At 37.7% G+C, this 20,111-nt stretch overlaps 2 protein-coding genes and 1 pseudogene across 2 annotated transcripts; 1 reads left to right on the top strand and 2 right to left on the bottom strand.

Annotated features, from left to right (window-relative positions):
- Window positions 1-950: 950 nt before the first annotated feature.
- Window positions 951-10,804, top strand: LOC106432396. Its single transcript, XM_022711733.2, has 4 exons — window positions 951-1,314; window positions 9,863-10,170; window positions 10,281-10,367; window positions 10,487-10,804. Exons 1-4 carry the CDS (start codon window positions 1,077-1,079, stop codon window positions 10,610-10,612), a joined length of 759 nt encoding a protein of 252 aa, XP_022567454.2. The 5' UTR covers window positions 951-1,076; the 3' UTR covers window positions 10,613-10,804.
- A 33-nt stretch (window positions 10,805-10,837) lies between these two features.
- On the bottom strand, window positions 10,838-12,380 carry LOC106432397 (annotated as a pseudogene).
- A 6,487-nt stretch (window positions 12,381-18,867) lies between these two features.
- Window positions 18,868-19,395, bottom strand: BNAANNG11940D. Its single transcript, XM_013873241.3, has one exon. The coding sequence runs from the start codon at window positions 19,277-19,279 to the stop codon at window positions 19,091-19,093; it is 189 nt and encodes a 62-aa protein (XP_013728695.1). The 5' UTR covers window positions 19,280-19,395; the 3' UTR covers window positions 18,868-19,090.
- Between the last annotated feature and the right edge of the window lie 716 nt (window positions 19,396-20,111).

The following is a 20,111-nucleotide window of genomic DNA, read 5'->3' as shown; positions in this document are numbered from 1 at the left end:
GCCTCCTCCACCCGCTTAGTCAACCTTTCGATCTCCTCATGCACACTTATCACCCAAGGCTGACGATAGTGGAACCCATCAGCCTTGGTTACAACATAAACAAATATCAGAAAATTTTCAATTTGTAAACCCATAAACGATAATCAAAGCCTTTAAATTCAAACTTACCTCGTAGTTCTTGCATGTGAAGAACCGCTTCCCCGGAAGAGTGTCGTATTCGTTCTTCCGGCGAACCTCACCGATGATTCTCCCACCACATGGACACTTTTTAGGAATCCCGTACTCTGAATCGCTCACGAACCCTAGCATGTTTATGTGATCCCGTTGCCTCTGTGAATGTCTTCTCTCCTCTGCCGGATCCAGAAATCAAATTATTAGCACATAATAAAGGAATAATAATAGTAACTGAACCCTCAATCGAACTCCCATAACGATTAAAAACCCTGAAAAAAAAAATTCCCCAAATCAATTTAAAATCACCCCATCGCAAATCCCTATCGCACACAAAATCGACGCTAACACACCGTCAATCTACTCAATACTGACCTAAGAGTGTGGAGAAGAGAAAACAGAATCGATTTGATGGAGAAAAACGACGGAAATCGCCCAACCACGAATTATCGCCTCGGAGAGATTAAACCCTAGCTTTTTTCACAGATGAGAGAAATGAATCGTGTAACGCGTATACCCTGCTTTTTTCCTCGTCGACGCGGAAAGGAGAAGCAAGTGAGCGAGCGACGCGTGGCTTGAACTCGCCTCTTACGGGTTCAAGCGTAAGGCCCGGTTCGTCGATTTAAACCCATTTTTGATTTTCTTTAAATCATTCGGGTCTAAGAACTCGAGCCCACGACCCCGTCATGATCCCCTGATGCGCATGGTCTAAGCATGCTTATCTAATAATCGTTTCGAATGTTTTTAACTACTGCATGTTTATGCAAAAATAAAATACTATATTATTGCATTTAATTAAGTTTCAACTTATTATTCAATGTTTTAGAAGAATAATATGTACAAAACCAAAAAATCAATAAAAATATGTGTGGCGATGGCGACGGTGATTAAAACCTAGGTTAACCATGGATTTTCGAAGGTGGGATCCGGGTAGTGAAGGAAAGGTACGGAATCGAGCAGATCTTTCTCATGATAACAAGATCGGGATGATATGGTTTCGATACGGAATTTCGGCGAAACGGGCTCGACGGGACTTACGAAGAGACATACGGTATAGAGGAAATATGGGTTTTGAAGGGATACCTCTATGGAGATCTTTGGATTGGACATGGAATCAAGAGGATCAATCACAAGATTACAGAGGTATGATTTTTGTTCTCATCAAAACGGACCTTTACTCTCTGGATGTTGAAAGTATGGATATTGACTCACGATTAGATCATTATACTGAATGGCATAGAGGGATACTGGATCTTTTAAGCGATGGAACCTTGGAAATTATTGTCAGGATACTTGATTCTCGGATTGCGATTTCCAGAATCTGTTGTAGGAGATATGGTTTTAATGGGTTTCGAATTTGGTGTGAGGGGACAAGCATATGGAATTGCTATAAAAGTAGATGTGAACTAGAACAGATTATCACAGTTTCACATCTCATCTCACTAAAGTTTTATATTTCTATCGTTTCTATCTTGGCTTGGGTGATAATGACTCAGAGTCAGCTTGTGGGAAAGGGCAGGGATGTGTTGCTAGCTGGATATCTCAGGAATTCCAAGAGAAGATTGGATATTAGAAAATTGTTATTGGCTAGTGACTACCCTTATTTTTCATTTTTGTACGGGTTATATAGGAGCTTTAATTGGAGTTTAAAAGGAAAACTATTAGGGGTTAAGGAGGGTATTGGAGAGCTCAGGGTTTCATTACACCCACTTTCGCCAGCTTAAAAGAGTTTTTTAAATGAGAATATTAAGATGGAATTGCCGAGGAGTAGGAAGTAAGTGGACGATAAGTTATTTAACGGAGATATGGCATAAACACAAACCGGATTTTTTATTTTTATCGGAGACAAAGCAAAATTTTGGGTTTGTCCAGAAATTTCAAGGTCATTTCGGATTTGATAATTTGGTCACAGTGGATCCGGTTGGAAGAAGTGGTGGATTAGCGCTTTATTATAATAATGAGTATCAGGTTAACGTGTTATATTCAAGTAACCGGATGATAGATGTGGAAGCAGTGGCTCTTGGGAAAATGGTTTATATGACGTTTGTGTATGGAGAACCAGTGCAAGACTTGCGTGAACAAGTGTGGGAACGATTAACCAGATTTGGAATTTCGCGTTCAGAACCTTGGTTTATTATTGGTGATTTAAATGAGATTACAGGAAATCATGAAAAAGAAGGGGGAGGGTTACGGAGTGCGAGTTCATTTGTTCCTTTTAATAATATGATAAGGAATTGTGGTTTACTTGAGTTTCCGGCTAAAGGAAATAAGTTGTCATGGCAAGGAAGGAGGGGCAAGGGCAAAGGGGCAGTTATGGTTAGATGTCGGTTAGATCGGGCGTTAGCAAATGAAGAATGGCATACGCTTTTTCCCTGTTCTTATACAGAATATCTAGGGATGGTGGCATCGGATCATCGTCCTGTGGTGGCTTATCTAGAAGATAAAGTCCCCAAGAGAAAAGGCCAGTTTCGATTCGATAAAAGATGGGTTGGTAAGGAAGGTCTTATAGAATCAATCACACTGGGATGGTCTGATAATAATGGAGACACAAGACCGGGTGTAGTGGAACAAATTAGTCACTGTCGCCGTGAGATAGCCAAATGGAGGAAAAATAATCCACCTTATGGGAAGGAAAAAATATCGGAATTACAGAAAGCGTTGGAAGAGGTACAAACAGATGATACTAGAACTCAAGAGGATATTATTGAGGTGTCCAGGAAGCTACAAGAGGCATATAAGGATGAGGAAGAGTATTGGCATCAGAAAAGTAGAAATATGTGGTATTCTTCTGGAGATCTCAATACAAAATTCTATCACGCTTTAACTAAGCAACGAAGGGTAAGGAATAGGATAGTTGGGTTACATGACGGGGAAGGAAATTGGGTTACAGAGGACATTGGAATAGAGAGAGTGGCGGTTGAATATTTTGAGGATTTATTTACTACTACCTCTCCATCGGAGTTTGATGCGTTTCTCTCAGAGGTAACACCGGGTATAACTCCACAGATGAATCAACGATTATTGAGGATAGCGACAGAGGAGGAAGTCAGAGAGGCTCTGTTTATGATGCATCCTGAGAAGGCACCAGGACCGGATGGCATGACAGCTCTGTTTTTTCAACATTCATGGCATATTATTAAAGGGGATTTGGTGGAGATGGTGAATGATTTTTTAGTGTCTGGAGAAATGGATTCAAGGTTAAATATTACTAATATTTGCATGATTCCAAAGACGGAGAGACCTACAAGGATGACTGAGTTGCGACCTATCAGCTTATGTAATGTAGGGTATAAGATTATTTCGAAAGTTTTGTGTCAACGGCTGAAGGTATTGCTGCCTTCCCTAGTTTCAGAAACGCAATCAGCATTTGTGGCAGGGCGACTGATCTCTGATAATATCCTTATAGCACAGGAAATGTTTCATGGATTACGGACTAATGAGGCGTGTAAAGGCAAGTATATGGCAGTCAAAACGGATATGAGTAAGGCTTATGATCGGGTTGAATGGGCATTTATTAAGGCATTATTACAAAAGATGGGGTTCCATGAGCATTGGATTAAACTAATGGTGGAATGCATATCATCAGTTCAATATCGGGTTCTTTTGAATGGCCAACCAAAAGGACTTATTATACCACAGAGGGGCTTACGACAAGGAGATCCTTTATCTCCCTATTTATTCATTCTGTGTACTGAGGCTCTGATATCAAATATTAAGAAGGCGGAGAGGGAGAAACAATTAACAGGAATAAAGGTGGCCAGGGCATGCCCATCAATATCACATCTGCTTTTTGCGGATGATAGTCTCTTCTTCTGCAAAGCTCAAAAGGAGGAATGTCATACTATTCTAAGGATATTAAAGGAATATGAGAAAGCTTCGGGTCAACTTATAAACTTTGATAAGTCTTCGATTCAATTTGGACACAAAATTGAAGAATCTGTCAGACAGGAGCTAAGGGATGTTTTGGGCATTCAAAATTTGGGAGGAATGGGAACATACTTAGGATTACCGGAGAGTCTTGGAGGTTCTAAGATACAAGTTTTTGTCTTTGTTCAGGAACGGTTAAATAATAGGGTCAATGGTTGGACTTTTAAGTTCTTTACAAAAGGAGGAAAGGAGGTGATCATCAAATCCGTGATTACGGCTCTGCCAAATCATGTGATGTCGTGCTATCGTTTACCCAAGGCTACTGCAAAAAAACTGACGAGTGCGGTAGCTCAGTTTTGGTGGAGCCCAAGCGGTAGCACAAGAGGAATGCATTGGAAATCATGGGACAAAGTATGTGTCAGTAAGGAAGATGGAGGTTTAGGGTTTAAAGATATCACTGACTTTAACACTGCAATGCTTGGCAAACAATTATGGCGGCTGATAGAAAAGCCAGATACTCTATTTTCTAGAGTTTTTAAAGGTCGGTATTACAGGAATGCTTCACCCCTGGAACCGATTCGTTCATACTCTCCGTCTTATGGTTGGCGGAGTATTGTTTCTGCTAGATCTCTGGTAAGCAAAGGACTAATCAAAAGGGTGGGAACAGGATCCTCCATATCTGTATGGAATGATCCTTGGCTCCCAACCACTCGCCCGAGACCAGCAAATAAAAATCAACACAATCTTTACTCAGACCTTACAGTGGATTCGCTTATTGATCCTCATTTGCGAAGATGGAATTCGCAGGCGATTCGGGCTTTGGTGGACCCACAGGATGTGAAATTAATAGAGAGTATACCTTTGAGTAGGACTCGGATGGCAGACAAAGATGGATGGCATTTCACAAATAATGGAAAATACACGGTTAAATCTGGATATCAGGTGGAAAGGATATATCCAGATAGGGAAAAACCACCAGTAGTGTTTGGACCTACGGTGGATATTTTGAAGGCACATTGCTGGAAAATACGGTGTCCACCAAAGATTAAACATTTCCTATGGCAATTGGTGACAGGGTGTATAGCAGTCAAGAAAAATCTGCATAAGCGAGGGATACCCGGAGACATTGTTTGTGCAAGATGTGGTGCGGAGGAGGAATCAATCAACCATGTGTTTTTTGAATGCCCTCCTGCACTTCAGACATGGGCTCTTTCAAAGATTCCAACAAATCCAAATATGTTTCCGACAAGTTCCCTCTTTGTGAATATGGATCATCTTTTTTGGAGAGTGCTTCCACAGATGGAGGATCATCAGTTTGCATGGATACTATGGTATATTTGGAAGGGAAGAAATAATAAAGTCTTTAGTAATATGGATGTAGATCCGCTAGATACCCTTAAACTGGCTGACACGGAATCAAAGCTTTGGGCTGAGTCGCAAATTCTGACTGATGAAAAGAGAGTTCAACAGGTTGGTGCAATGGTTCTTCCGTCAATCCCAGGAAGATGGTGTTTTACGGATGGTTCCTGGAAAGACAATGATATTTTCTCAGGACAAGGATGGTATAGTACTCTAGAGGGATTTGCGGGTTTGATGGGTGCAAGGAATGTCCGGGCGTCCCTTTCTCCACTTCATGCAGAAATGGAAGCTTTGTTATGGGCAATGGAATGTATGAAAAACTTACGACAATTTCAGGTTACGTTTGCAACAGATTGTTCTCAATTGGTGAAGATGGTTTCAACACCAGAGGGTTGGCCAGCATTTGCAAGTTATTTGGAGGATATAAACAGCTTGAAGGAGAGTTTTTCCTGTGCAGAGATTATCTATGTCCCAAGAACGCAGAACAAGCAGGCGGATAGCTTAGCCCGTAGCGCTAGGAAAGAAACGTCTTTTGTAGTTCACATGGATCAAGATCTCTCAGTTTGGTTCACAGAGTCTATATGAGTTTGTAAAGTAGATGACAAAAAAAAAAAAAAAGAAGAATAATATGTACAATTCCATAAGGACATGCGCATTGTTAGTCCGTCTCTCATGGTAAATTAAATAAAAAATAATACCAGTTAAAAAGAAAGAAAGAGAAGGAACATCCAGCTCTTCCCAGAAACTGTATTACAATTTCTCCATGATAAACTTTTGACACATATGTCTATGTCATCATTTGAGTAGAAAACTTTATTTAAATGTTAAAATATGTCTTAAGAAACTGGGAAGAATGTTTTATCGCTATGGATGGCCTAACAGCATCCCATTAGTGAAACTTAAGGGGACTCGATTACCAAAACAACATAATTGATTATTATTATTTTTATTTTTTTTCGTTCTATCTTTTAAAAAAATTAAAAATAATTAACTGAGCCAATCGCGGGCCGCTACGTGGCGTGAAGCCCGCGAAACATTGATGAAACGGGTTCACAAGGAAGCACCTCTGCGAGATAGGTTCATAAAATCAGTGGAGTCCATAAATATTATAATATTTTATTTTTTTGGAAAATATGAGAGATTGGAGAGTGAACCCCTAATGGAGATGCTCTAAGCAGCCTTCTTGTTTCATGCAATGCATAGACAACTATGGTTTTTGACAATGACTGGTTACTATCATGTCGTTAAAAATTGTGGTGGAATAAAACCTAACGCCCCGATCGCCTACAGCTAACGGACCTCCTACATTCGCTCATTCGGTCCTTGGATTCCATCCCGTTTAACGGGTAGTACACTATTTTTGCTTAATACTTGAAAGTCTTGTTTACTGACCATGCAGTCACCAAATAACATTTTTTCGTACTTTGGTCTTACTTACACGGTATCGCAAATCACTTTCTGATAGGTCATCCATCATTTTATTATTTCAGTTCGAGCACGCTTAACTCTTGAGTTCTAAACAGATGTGTGACGAAAAAAGTAAATACACTTTGGTGACATAGGTAGCTAAATCAATTCTCTTAAGCCTTCAAATATATACCACAAACCGGGATGTTACAATTCACTCCCTCTCAAAGAACGCAACGTCTCTATTGCGCTCTAGGGATCGTTATCCATGTTAATGTAAGCCCTCACTTACTCCACACTCGTCTGGATTTGGCTCTGATTTCACTTGTAACATCCTGATCGCCCACGGTTAATGGACCTCTCACACCCGCTCACTCGATCCGTGGGCCCGATCCCGTCTGACAGGCGATGCATTAATTTTTCGAATGCTCGAAAGTTTTGTTTACTAACCCTGCAATCACCACATGACATTTTTTCGTGCTTTGGTTTCACTTACACGGTATCGCGAATCAATTTCCGATAGGTCACATATTCTTTTGTTACTCCAGCTTAAGCACGATTAACTCTGGAGTTCTAAATCGATGTGTGACGAAAAAAGTAAATTCACTTTAATGATATAGATAGCAAAATCAATTCTTTTAAACCTTATAACATATACTATGGACATATCAATTTATTAGTATTAGTTTAAGTTTTTTTTTTTTTTTTTTTTTTTTGTAACACTAGTATTAGTTTAAGTTAACCATGACAATTTCAAGACAGACAAAACAAAATGGTGATCAAAGCATTCCATTAACCTACTATTATATGAAAGCCTTTATAATAATTCAATTGGACTTTATTATAAACGCTCATAATCGGGCTTACTACTGTGTCCCGTCCCGTTGTACTTCTACATCTCAATCAGAGAACTTTAACAAATTACAATTGAGAATTCGGCCAAAAAAATCACGAACTTTTCACGAATTGCCAAAAAAAACCTGTACTCGAGCCTGACTAATAAAACCCTGAACTTTTATTGACTTTTTTAATTTTATTAAGAAACTTACGATTGACTGACCAGATTAATACACCGTTAACCGACAGTTAAGACAGTGTTAACTCACCGTTAAATACTGCCGTTTAGTGAAACGATGTCGTTTCATCCAGTTGTTTTGTTTAAGACAAAATCTCAAGACGACGTCGTTTTGTTTAATTAAAATTGTTGTTGGTTGGACTCGAACTCCTGCACTCGTGGTCTTTAGGGGGTTTTTACCATTGAGCTAGTGGACTTTTCAGAAGATTACCATACATATTTCTTTTTATTGATCAAAAGATGTGGATGATTGAAATAAAACAAAACGTAACCCTAATTTCTCAGAAATCCAAATCGATTTCTGGATTTTTCTCTGTGAAAACCCTAAGGCTATGTAGTCTCGTGGTGTGAAGAGATGGTAAAGACGAAATTCACAAGGAATGGAAGGGAGGTAATGATTTGGGGAGGAGCGTTGAGGACTTTCGATTACGGGAGTGAAGAAGCGGTTCAACAGTCGAACAGGGATGAAAATGGTGGTGGGAGTGAAGAAGTGGTTCAACACTCGAAGAAGGGTGGAAAAGGTGGTGATGGGAGTGTGTCTGAACCAAAGAGATCGGCGAAGAAGGGTGGAAAACGCGATGCTTCTGTGGCAAAAACCCCTACCATTAAACTCGAGTGCACGGGTTCGATTCGATGGAAGCCCATATTTTTAATAACAAAGATATATAAAACGACGACGTTTCATTCATTTGTCTTTAATCAGACAAAGAGATGAAACGACGTCGTATACTTTAACACCCAAAATTAACTTCGACTTAATGTCGTCTAAATTATATGTTAACTCGGTTAACGGTGTGATCTGGTCAGTCAATCGTAAGTTTTTTAATAAACTAAAAAAGTCAATAAAAGTTCAGTGTTTTATTGGCCAGCCAATATGTCCAGGTTTCTTTTGGCAATTCGTGCAAAGTACGTGATTTTTTTGGCCGAATTCTCAGCTACAATTGGTTTCCCTTTTTTTTTTGGGCAACACAATTGGTTTCCCTATTCGCTTAATATTGTAAGAGCATCAAATACTTAAAACTCTATTGAGTTTGGCTGTAATATATTAATATTGTGATTAAATTGTATAACTTAAAAAAGGAGACCATTAACAAATTAAAGGCTGTAATTAGATCACTTATTTTTGAAATATAATGTTGTTGAATGAAATGATAATTCCATAAATTCCACACACACAAAAAAAAAATTACAACATCTGCAACTTGGTAAATATTTTAGGAATCGATAGAATAAAAAAATGGGATAAATGAATGGAATACATTAAAAATATATTTAAATTATCATTTCATTCATTCATTATCACATTTGTTATAGATTCGTTTTATTTGCATTTTTATTTATTTATATAACTAATGCAATAGGTATTATATTCCATTTCCTTGATGAAATACGTCATTTCAAACTATTTCATTCCAAATATTGATTCAATTACAGTCATTAAAATTAAATAGAAATTAAATAGAATAAATCTATTCTATTTTTCTATTACATTTCATTCATTTTATTCCAGTCAAGATAAATGGTCAAAAATCCTTGCAATTAATAGAATATGTAATCCCATATTATTTCATTCCAAAGATTGATAATCCAGTTGTATTCAAATCAAAACATTCCACTTTTGATAAACAGTAAATGGAATGAATCTATTCAATTGTTTTAGTACAATGTACATTGCATGCATTTTATTCTATTCCTATTTATTCCATTTATTACTTTTTAAGTTTACAATTTACAGACAAAGGGTTGAATATACAAGTTCTATACCCTGTTGGTGAGTTGTCAATGAGACATCTCAGCCGCACGATCTATTGTGTTCTATGAACCGAACCGAATGTATGGCTGTCTATTAAGCCCATATTCACTTAACGGACCAAAGCCCTTAACAATTGCGCTTGATCGATATTCAAAACAATTTAATATTTAAATTGAACTCGAGACGAAACTGAATCGCTCATCACTCCTTCTCAAACCTCAAAACTGCAGTGGAGGCGCAACGGTCATTTCGAAAGATGGTGAGGACGAAGCGAACCAATAATACTACACGGGAGACGACGATCACCAAGAGAAGAAAGAAGCTCGCTAAGGAAGAAGAAGAAGAAGAAGAAGACGATACACCTCTCACGGGCATCTTCTGTCTTAAACAAAGACAAGACATGAAGATCTTCGAGGAGAAAGAGGATTGCTTTATCCTCGATTTCGATCCCAACGATTCGTTTGACTCAGAGAAGCTCTCCTCCTCTGAAAACCCAGAAAGTGACGATGACGTGGCGATTGTCCATGAGAAAGGCCAGGTTAAAAAAAAAAAAAACTCATGGGTTGTTCTGATTTTCTGTAAAGTTTAGGGCTTTTTTCGCATTGATTACTGAATTTAGGGTTTTGTGATTGAATCTGGTGCTTTCAGGTGGCTTGTAGGGATTACCCACACCCAAGGCATCTCTGCTTGAAATATCCATTTGGATCAACCAATCACCAACTCCATTGTAACAACGTAAGACAGATCTGGTGTTATTTTCTAATGTGTTATGTTTGATGTTTGGAAACATGTTTTTTTTCTTCTGAGCTTCAAGAGTTTGATGATTGTCTTTTTAATGTTGTTGGTGTGTGTAGTGCTACTGTTATGTATGTGATGTGGCTGCGCCTTGCCCACATTGGACGCCTATTGCTTACGAATCGCATTGTGAAGCATCGGCGGAAAGAAGGTGGAACCGTTTACGGGAGCTTCACCGCAAGTAAACAGGAGTCTTGCTGCTCGCCTTTGTAAAACACCAAACAACAAGTGAAGGACTTTCTGATGGAGTTTTGGGGTTTCCAATGGCAGAAGCTAGATTGATGAATATTATATTATGAATATTGTATGTAACTCAGCCCCCATCTTTAGCTGAATATTATACTTAATAAAATGAATAAAACCTCATTTCTGCTTTACCTTCGCTTTTCGTTTGTACTTTATTACTACTATACACAGAAGACACTCTTTTTTAATTTGCTCATTAAGAGATTACAAGTTATGCAAAGATAGAAGAATAACAGAGTTGTGAGTCTTGTGACACGAAAAAATCTCTAACGTGGCTGCTACAATCTTAACGAATTAGAACTCAAAAGTCAACGAGATGTGTGGAGAAGTCCGGAACAGGTGACGAGGAAGGACGAGGCAAGGAGAGACAGCCGATGCGAATATCTCACCGGCGATCATTGGAACGTCGAGGAATGATTCCGGCAGCTATTTTGGTGAGAGCAGTCGTGTACTCGCAAAGTAACTCAGCAAATATCACTAGTGAAAGCATTGTGTAGAAAGCGAGTTGCACAGCTAAAGTTTCTCCTCGTGGAATAACCTAGAGAATATGAATGTTCTTGTGGAATGAAATTCCAATGGATATCTGAAAGATTGTTTATTTGTGTTGGAAGTGGAGAATGAAGAGGAAATGAATATTCTGAAGAAGGAATGCAGATTTATAGGTGATTTTGTGCTTTAAAGAAATAGAAGTATAAAATTTGAATTTGTGCGATACCATTGGTTCTGGAATCTCCAACAAGTCAATAATGAACTAATTGAAAAGGATACATGCTGTCCTCTTAGAGCAGCATTAACCAGAGCACCCCATTAAGGGTGCTTAATCACTTTTTTATTATTAAGTAGGATTTAAGCATTTGATTAAGAAACTTGTATATATTGATCCTCCAATGCAAGGTGCTTGTTATGGAGTGCTTAAGAAAATAAAATATTAATTTTTTTTTGATAAAATTTATTTATTACATCAGACATATTAAAAGATAACATTTTAAACATAGATTTTAAAAACATATTAAAATAGATTAGATCAATAAAGAAGATAAATTTGAAAAAAACGTGTGAACTCATTGGTTGTTTTCATCACCTTCAAATCTACGCCACACATGTTCAACCAAATCACCTTTCAGTTGTTCATGCATTTGTCGATCACGAAGTCTAGTTCGAACACCCATCATATTGGCGATATTTGTAGGGATATCTGTAGAATACGTGAGATCGACATGTAAACTTCCATTGTCTTCTCCGTGTTGGAAATCGGAAAGATCAAATTGACTGTATCCATCTCGTTCGTCTTCTACTATCATATTATGGAGTATGATACATGCCCTCATAATCTTACCAATTTTGACTTTATCCCAAAAAAGTGCTGGATTTTTAACAATGGCAAAGCGAGCTTGCAAGACTCCAAAAGCACGCTCGACATCTTTTCGGACAGCTTCTTGATGTTGAGCAAATAAAACCGCTTTCGGTCCTTGTGGTATTGGAATAGATTGGATAAAAGTTGTCCATTTCGGATAAATACCATCGGTGAGATAGTAAGCCATATGATACTCTCTTCCATTAACCGAGAAGGTAACTTGCGGAGCTTGACCCTTTATTATGTCATCAAAGAACATTGATATCATTTAAGGTACCTGGAGGTCTGAAAAACGCATGTCATATCCAGAGATCATATGAAGCAACCGCCTCTAATACGATTGTTGGTTTGCCCGAACCACGAGAATATTGTCCTTTCCAAGCAGTGGGACAATTCTTCCACTCCCAATGCATACAATCGATGCTTCCTATCATCCCGGGAAATCCACGATACTCTCCTATATCAAGTAGACGTCGAAGATCATCCGGTGTTGATTTTCGTAGGTATTCATCTCCGAACAAATAAATTATTCCCTCCACAAAATTCTCCACACATGACCGAGTTGTCGTTTCACCGAGCCGGCGGTATTCGTCGACCGCATCCGCCGCAGTACCATATGCCAAGACACAGATAGCTGCTGTACACTTTTGGAGTGTTGAGAGACCAAGCCTTCCAAGACCATCTCTCTTTTGGTTAAAGAAGTCAACTTCGTTCGAGAGTCGATCAACAATGTGCATGAACAATGGCTTGTTCATTCGAAAACGTCGTCGAAAATAATTTCCAGGATACGTTGGCGTTTCACTGAAATAATCATTCCATAAACGTTCATTGCCTTCTTCCCGATTTCTTTCGATATAAAGTCATTTTTTTCTTTTTCTACCTCGTACATCTTCATCACCACCAATGACAAGTTTTTCGAAGGCTTGATCAAAACGTTGATCAAAGATTTCATCAAATCTGTCATCAAAAGCTTCATCTAAAAGGTTTTGAGAAGAAGATGAAGCCATATGATTAGTGATTTTGGTTTGGTGAGAACTCGTGAAGAAACAATGAGAGGAGATGGTTTGGTGAGAATGAGAGAAGAGATGGTTTGGTGAGAATGAGAGAGGAGATGGTCTTGTGTTTGTATAACAATGAGAAGAAAGGAGATGGTCTTGTGTTTGTATAACAATGCAATAGACCTCTGTTCATTCCCCATTACTGCATCTTTGCTCGTGTTTAACCACGAGCTTATGAGCACAATGTCGTCAGTTGGAGACCACGTCCTCCTCTCCTTACGACTGCCTTGAGTCTCTTCACCAATGTTCGAATCGTGTGTGTCTTGACTGGCAAAGAAGGGAAGCTGTGACTCGGGTACATTACCAAAGACCACATTCTGTTGACTGCTAAGCAGGTCAACAAAGTTTGAAGGCTCAGTAAAAGGATTAAATTCCATTTCCGAGGTTAGAGAATAGAGAAAAAACAGATAGGAATCTGTTTTAGATGGATGAGAATGAAGGAGTTTTAAAAGAGTTTACGAGTTGACATATATCTAACTCCCATTTATTACCGTTTCACAACCATAATCAACCTCAAATTTAGACACTTCAAACTAAAGCAAAAAATTTATTATCGGCAATTCAAACCAAAGAAAGTCATTTAACTACAGCAAGTTTTAAATAACCTAACTAACAACATCAATGCAAACACACCAAACGCATTAACTACCTAACCATAAAGCTTTCAATGGCAGTAAAAGTTTTAAACATCTACATGTTTTGCGCAGGGGAATAAACTCCTCTGGTTGCAGACGATCCTTCCTGTTTTGCTTCAGTGATGGAGCTCAAGACACAGACAGACAAGCAAAAACAAAACAACAATGAAAAACTGAGATAGAGAGACAAACAAACAGAAACAAATCATTGTTCAGGACACTCGATTCAATTCAGATAAAAGCTATTTCAATCTAATATAACTCTTAAACAATAAAGACAAGAACCATTCATGAAACAAGTGATAAACAGAACCGCTATCATGAGACCCGATTCAATTGAGAACTCTTAAACAATTAGGACATGAAACCATTCAGTTCATACTATCTCAACTCAGTTACAATATAAACCAAGTCTTTTTATCAAACGTTCAATCAAATCATGTTGAAATTTTACCTGAATCACAGACGCTTCATTGTTGTTGTCTCGTTTGACCAGCCTCCGTCTCTTGGTCCGTCCATCTGAAGAAACAAACACAGAGACATATCATTAGACAGAGACATAAACAAAGATAGAGACATATATGTCTGTCTCTTTACCTTTCTTTTTGATTTCGTAGAGGAGATTCATGGCGGATTCGTCGAGGAGAGAGAGAGACGAGGAGATATCATCGTCGCGGAGTCGTCGAGGAGATCGACAGAGACCAGGAGAGATCATCGTCGCGGAGTCGTCGAGGAGATCGAGAGACACGAGGAGACATCAGCGCCGATTGATCACGGAGCCTTCAGGGAGATCGAGAGACACGAGGCGACATCAGCCGTGATTTATAACTCAGCCATCATGGTGGAGTCGACGGAGAGATTGGTTTCGTCTAGAGAGAAGATGGCGGAGTCGTCGAGGAGAGAGAGAGAGAGAGAGAGAGAGAGAGAGAGAGAGAGAGAGAGAGAGAGAGAGAGAGAGAGAGAGAGAGAGAGAGAGAGAGAGAGAGAGAGAGAGACGAGGAGATATCATCGTCGCGGAGTCGTCGCGGAGTCGTCGCGGAGTCGTCGAGGAGATCGACAGAGACCAGGAGAGATCATCGTCGCGGAGTCGTCGAGGAGGTGTCGAGGAGACCGAGAGACACGAGGGGACATCAGCGCCGATTGATCACGGAGCCTTCAGGGAGATCGAGAGACACGAGGCGACATCAGCCGTGATTGATCACTCAGCCATCGTGGTGGAGTCGACGGAGAGATTGGTTTCGTCTAGAGAGAAGATGGCGGAGTCGTCGAGAGAGAAACACAAACGACTTATGTTTCGTGAGAGAGAGAGAGAAAGAAACGCGGAGTGCTGAGAGAGTGACACGTGTTGGCAAGCACCGCTGTTTCCTGAGCTTAATTAAAAGTCAATGTTTGGTTAATAACATCATTTTCTTCTTTTTTTTAAACCAAAAATCACATAAGCATCTCCCTAACAACCCGCGTTAATGCTGCTATTAGGACACCAAACATTGGATATTGTTTCAATACAGTGTGTCTAAACTGAACACGGCCTCCAAAAAGTCTTCATTTTAGAAATGGAGTAAAACAAAAATTAATGTTCAATAACTCTAGAGATTTTGTCGCTAAGAAAATTAGATATCACTAGACAAAAAGGACCAATTATTATCAACCAATTACAAGTTTATAATTATTGGCAATCAAATCTTACAAAAGATATTGATGGAAGTTGATTGTTTTCAGTGTGTTAACTAGATAGGCATGTCAGAATTGGTCCAGCGATGGCTGTAGCAAGTTGTAGCGAATTGAATTGATAATACGAGAATTAATAGTATACCCAAAATGTTGTTGTTGTGTTTTGAGCTGACCCTCTTATTGAATCTGAAGTGGAGTTTAGTTGTTAATTTACAACTAATTGTCAATCATCGCTTAATATCAAAATATTAAGTGATAAAGGTGGCTCCATACATGAACGGCGGGCGTCTTAGGAAGAAGTCTCTTGGCTAGTTTCACACAGGCCGCCAAATCGCGTGTGAAAGGTCTCTTTATAATACTTTGTCAGTTTGCCTCTTTGTTTTGCGGTGATGATGTAAATTAGGCTAGTAGTCTAAATTTCAACTCTTTTTTGAATCAGTAATTACTTTAAACTTCAAGTCAAACTATATTTTATCTATGTCTAACAAAACTAACTATAAAAAAACTTGTTCTTAAATCCTAATCAATAAAATTTAATGTCATTAACCTCATAAACAAAAGTGTACACTTCTTTATTTTTATTTTTTTAAATCTACTTACAATAAAGATAACAATAAATTATCATTCTAATTGCTGTCTCCATTTATTATTATCGTTATTGTCTGTTCCAAACTTCTGATTTATTATGAAAATAACAGGGCAAAGGAAAGAAGAAGGGAAATGACATTTTACATTTTGTTCAGACTACTCTTCAAGGTAAGAATTTTCTACCCAATTATTTTGAATCTTCCCATATAACTATATAAGCCATAGATTTTTCCAATTTAGTGGATGCCGTTAGATACTTTAGGTTGGGATACCAAATTTGGAGAGTTAAATCATAAAAGTGTGTTGATTATTAGTGGATGCTATTTGCTATTTGATTCGGGGATCAACTGACCAGCAGCATTTATATATGAAAACAGTCACATGGATACAAACTCCTTCAACCCGAATAAAGACGATCGTGGATCAAGTTGTGCACCGCAGCTTTCATATACACAATTCCTTACACTTATAACGTTTTATATAAAGTGTCTTACTGAAATACTGCTTAATCATTTTGATAAATCCAAGAACACCAACTAAATGCGACGATTTTACATTGATAATCTTTTGAAAGATAAAAGATATGGAAAATTATAATAACAATGGATGTAGATCGTTTGTTTTGACAGCTGATATGTGTATTATATCAAGCTTGTACCCAAAACGTGACTCGGAAACATCACTAGTACAAAATATCAGGTTACATATTTATGTATGCATGCACTACCCTTTTTTTTTTGTTAAGTATGTGAATCTTCATTAACAGAGTAATGATACAAAGAGATACAATAGGTTCTGAAGAAATCAAATCCTAGTGAATCTATAGATGCTAAACATTGCAGATGTGCCTAAGAGGGCCACACAAAAAAAAGTAAAAAGAACCCTCTTAGAACAATAAAAGGTTTGATCGGAGATCAAAGCTTTAACTAGATAAGATAGCATAAGCAACTACAGTATTAGGTTTCAGTAGACCTCAAAATAGAAATGATACCCTTGATACATAATTATATACAAACACTTAACAACTTTTTTGGGTAAATAGATTTGAAATCATAACGCATACACACGCGATATAGAAGCAACAAACCGAATGATGTTCTAGTGGTAACTAATGAATACATAGAACATTGATTAACAAAAATAAGCTATACCCATTATGGAAGATAAGAATAAAGATAGGTGTGAAAGCCGGTTTAGGCCTAAGCTACATGAGAAAGACGCCTGAAAATTGTAAGTGATCAAAAGATTTGTCTTTATTGCATAATTGCGAGATTTGAAAAATAAGGAGTAAGGAAATAACCACATCCACAACTCCATATAGTCCTAAATATAGAGACACGTCTACGAGTAGTTTGATGTGTGTGGTGTTGTCTCTAGAAATCCATATACTTTGCTTTTGACACTCCCATCTATCCACCTAACCATTATTTTCCCTCTTTAAATTTCTCGAATATCTCTTTCCCTTTCTACATGTATACATCAATGTAACTACAATGTTGACATATTTTATCAATTAAATCAATATGAACGAAATTAGATAATCTCCTTTTGATTATTTCAATTATTTGAGAAAGAAAACACACATGCATTGACTGAGCATATCATACCCTACCACATATTAACAGTCTAAATAACCACATATATCAATTTCAAAGATACTAGTAAATCGGCTTCAAATGGTGTGGTCCACTGGAGGAAGACGATAAACCTGACTTTTATGCCCCACGAGTATTAATAGTTTTCTTGCCCAACTCTTGTGTGGATATTGGATGACCAGCGAGGTCCATAAATTTTCTTTCCCATCTCTTGTGTTTTTTTTTTTGACAAAGAGCATTCAAATTTAAACTAAAACAATTACAGGATAAGACCCAAAGGTCTTATAGTCGGGAAAAGTTTTCATGAAACAAACTTCATGAGCGAATTCAATCCCAGACCAGTGAAAACAAAAGTATGGGAAAGGTAAGATAGACCATCAATGGTATGAAATACAATATCTAGTGAGAGGAGCCTCGGCCGCGACAACCACACTTGTCTCTCCCATGAACCGTATTCCTTTCCATACTTTGGTATTTGATAGGAGGCTTTGATTCTCTCCCACCTCTTGTGAAGTTACACGAGCTTGAAGGCTCAATTCCAGCTTCATCCACATCTCCTAGAATTGTAAAACGAGAAGGACTCTCAAATTCACTGGTAGGTGTTGTATTTAAGGGATCAACCTCTGAAGTTACTGTGACCTTGTTGCTGATAATGGTTGATGGATATTCACTTTTGTCTGAGTTGATCCAGCTGACCTACTGGTCCAAACAGACCAAATTGAGAGATGGCATAACATTATACAAAATTAATGGTCCATAGGACGATTGCAAATCATTTCAACGTAGGAAATTAACTGCAAATGAATTTTACAGATTTACTATCCTACAAAAATTAATATTTAAAGTATGAAAAAATCCTGAAAATATAATTACATGCGATTGTTTCATTTGTTTTGAACTTTATTTTATTTGTCTGAAAATATAAATTACTTATTAATTCTAGTAAGTTCTCTAGTCCTGTCTTTAGTCACTTCACTAACTTTACTGAACACATTCAAGTAAAAGCGATAGTTAACAAGTTACTAACTCAAGTTGATTACTTTGGGACCATATAGCTACGAGCCTACAAGCTACGTTGGTTTAAAAGTGAATTAACAGAAGCTAAACAGACAAATGCGTCTTGACAGAAAAGTGAAACTAGAACAGAAGGATTTCCCGCTTTGCCCTATGGACACTAAGGTTAGGCTTTACAGCATATGTTCAGTCTGAAACGCGAAAGCGAGATTCTCATCCCACAGCCGAAATAAATATATTTTTTAATAAGAATGAAAAGGTCAAAATTAAGAAACACTGTAAGATCAAGAGTTCATCAACCTCTATTTATAATTGGATTGTTGATACAATTTTACAAAGCTATGATCAAGAATCTAGATGAAGCTTCCTCAGCTAAAAAAAGAAGTTACAGAAAAAGAGACACGATCAGAGGGAAAATAAAAAGTCTCGGCCGTCACAATATCCTAGTAGCTCCGGTGAAAGCACAACACTGAGATCTGAAAGAAGTCCTTTGGGGCGCATATCAGAAGTCAACGAGATGAGAAGAGAAATCTGGAATAGGCGACGATCTAGGAGGACAACGCAGAGAGAAACCACCGATCCTTACAACATCTCCGTCACCTCGCCGTCTAGGAAGAATACCAGCTGTGAGTTTCGCGAGGGCCGCCGTGTACTCGAGCAGTAGCTCAGTGATGATAACAACAGAAATCATGTTCAGAAGTTATAGTGGATATATATTCTTCTCAAAGGATTCGCCGGAAAATCTAGAAGTTTCTCTGCCTTTTAAATTGTCTTTCTCTTTAGGAAATGGTGTTGGGATTGAGAGACACACCACCATTTATATAGGCCATAAAATCTTAGAGCTCCACAAGTGGTTCTGGATACTCGTACACGTATATTACTTTCCTGAGTTATTTTATTTTATGCTTTTTTTTAGTAACTTGCCTCGTGTCACGCGCTGTAGACAATAGTCACACAGCGTTGGCAAAAAAAGACAATAATCTGCTTTCAGCATAACCCGCTGAATGAGATTATTAATTTGGTTATTTTTCAAATAAGAAAACGTAGATTTGTTTAATCTGGATATCGATTCGGTTTCGGGTTGGATTTTTTTTTGGTTTTTAATTTTCTAAAATATTACAATCATTATAATTTATATTTATTTTGGTTTTTCGGTTAAAATGCTTTAGGTTTTTGTTTGTTTGGTTATAAACAGAAACATATTATTTGTTTGATTTTATGTTATATGAATTTTATACAATCATAATGTCGAATAAAATGAAGCCATTGTCGGCTATACTGATCCATCAAAACAATTTGTAGCTGCTAAAGGATAATTTTCTACTTCAATGGCTCATGTTTATAAGGTATAAAATGTACTTATAATAATTTTTTTAATAAAAATATACATAGAATATCCTAAGTTTAAATTGCTTAGAGTACATAGATAAATGAAGAATTCAAAACATTCAAAACTGCAGGAAGATGATAACCAGTGAAAGTTCCAATGAATTTATTTTCTTTAGACAAAAGAAAAGAATGGC

Source organism: Brassica napus, chromosome C1, assembly GCF_020379485.1.
Source record: "Brassica napus cultivar Da-Ae chromosome C1, Da-Ae, whole genome shotgun sequence".
Classification (NCBI taxonomy): domain Eukaryota; kingdom Viridiplantae; phylum Streptophyta; class Magnoliopsida; order Brassicales; family Brassicaceae; genus Brassica; species Brassica napus.
Note: the sequence above shows the minus strand (reverse complement) of the source record. Positions and strands in the feature narration are given on the sequence as shown.

What these genes read in the sequence shown, in the direction of transcription:
- LOC106432396 (XM_022711733.2), top strand. Translation starts at nt 1,077, where the DNA reads ATGGATTTTCGAAGGTGGGATCCGGGTAGTGAAGGAAAGGTACGGAAT. An exon ending in TTGTCCATGAGAAAGGCCAG is followed by an intron (nt 10,171 to 10,280) that starts GTTAAAAAAAAA and finishes TGGTGCTTTCAG; the next exon opens with GTGGCTTGTAGGGATTACCC. An exon ending in ACCAACTCCATTGTAACAAC is followed by an intron (nt 10,368 to 10,486) that starts GTAAGACAGATC and finishes TGGTGTGTGTAG; the next exon opens with TGCTACTGTTATGTATGTGA.
- BNAANNG11940D (XM_013873241.3), bottom strand. Translation starts at nt 19,279, where the DNA reads ATGATTTCTGTTGTTATCATCACTGAGCTACTGCTCGAGTACACGGCG.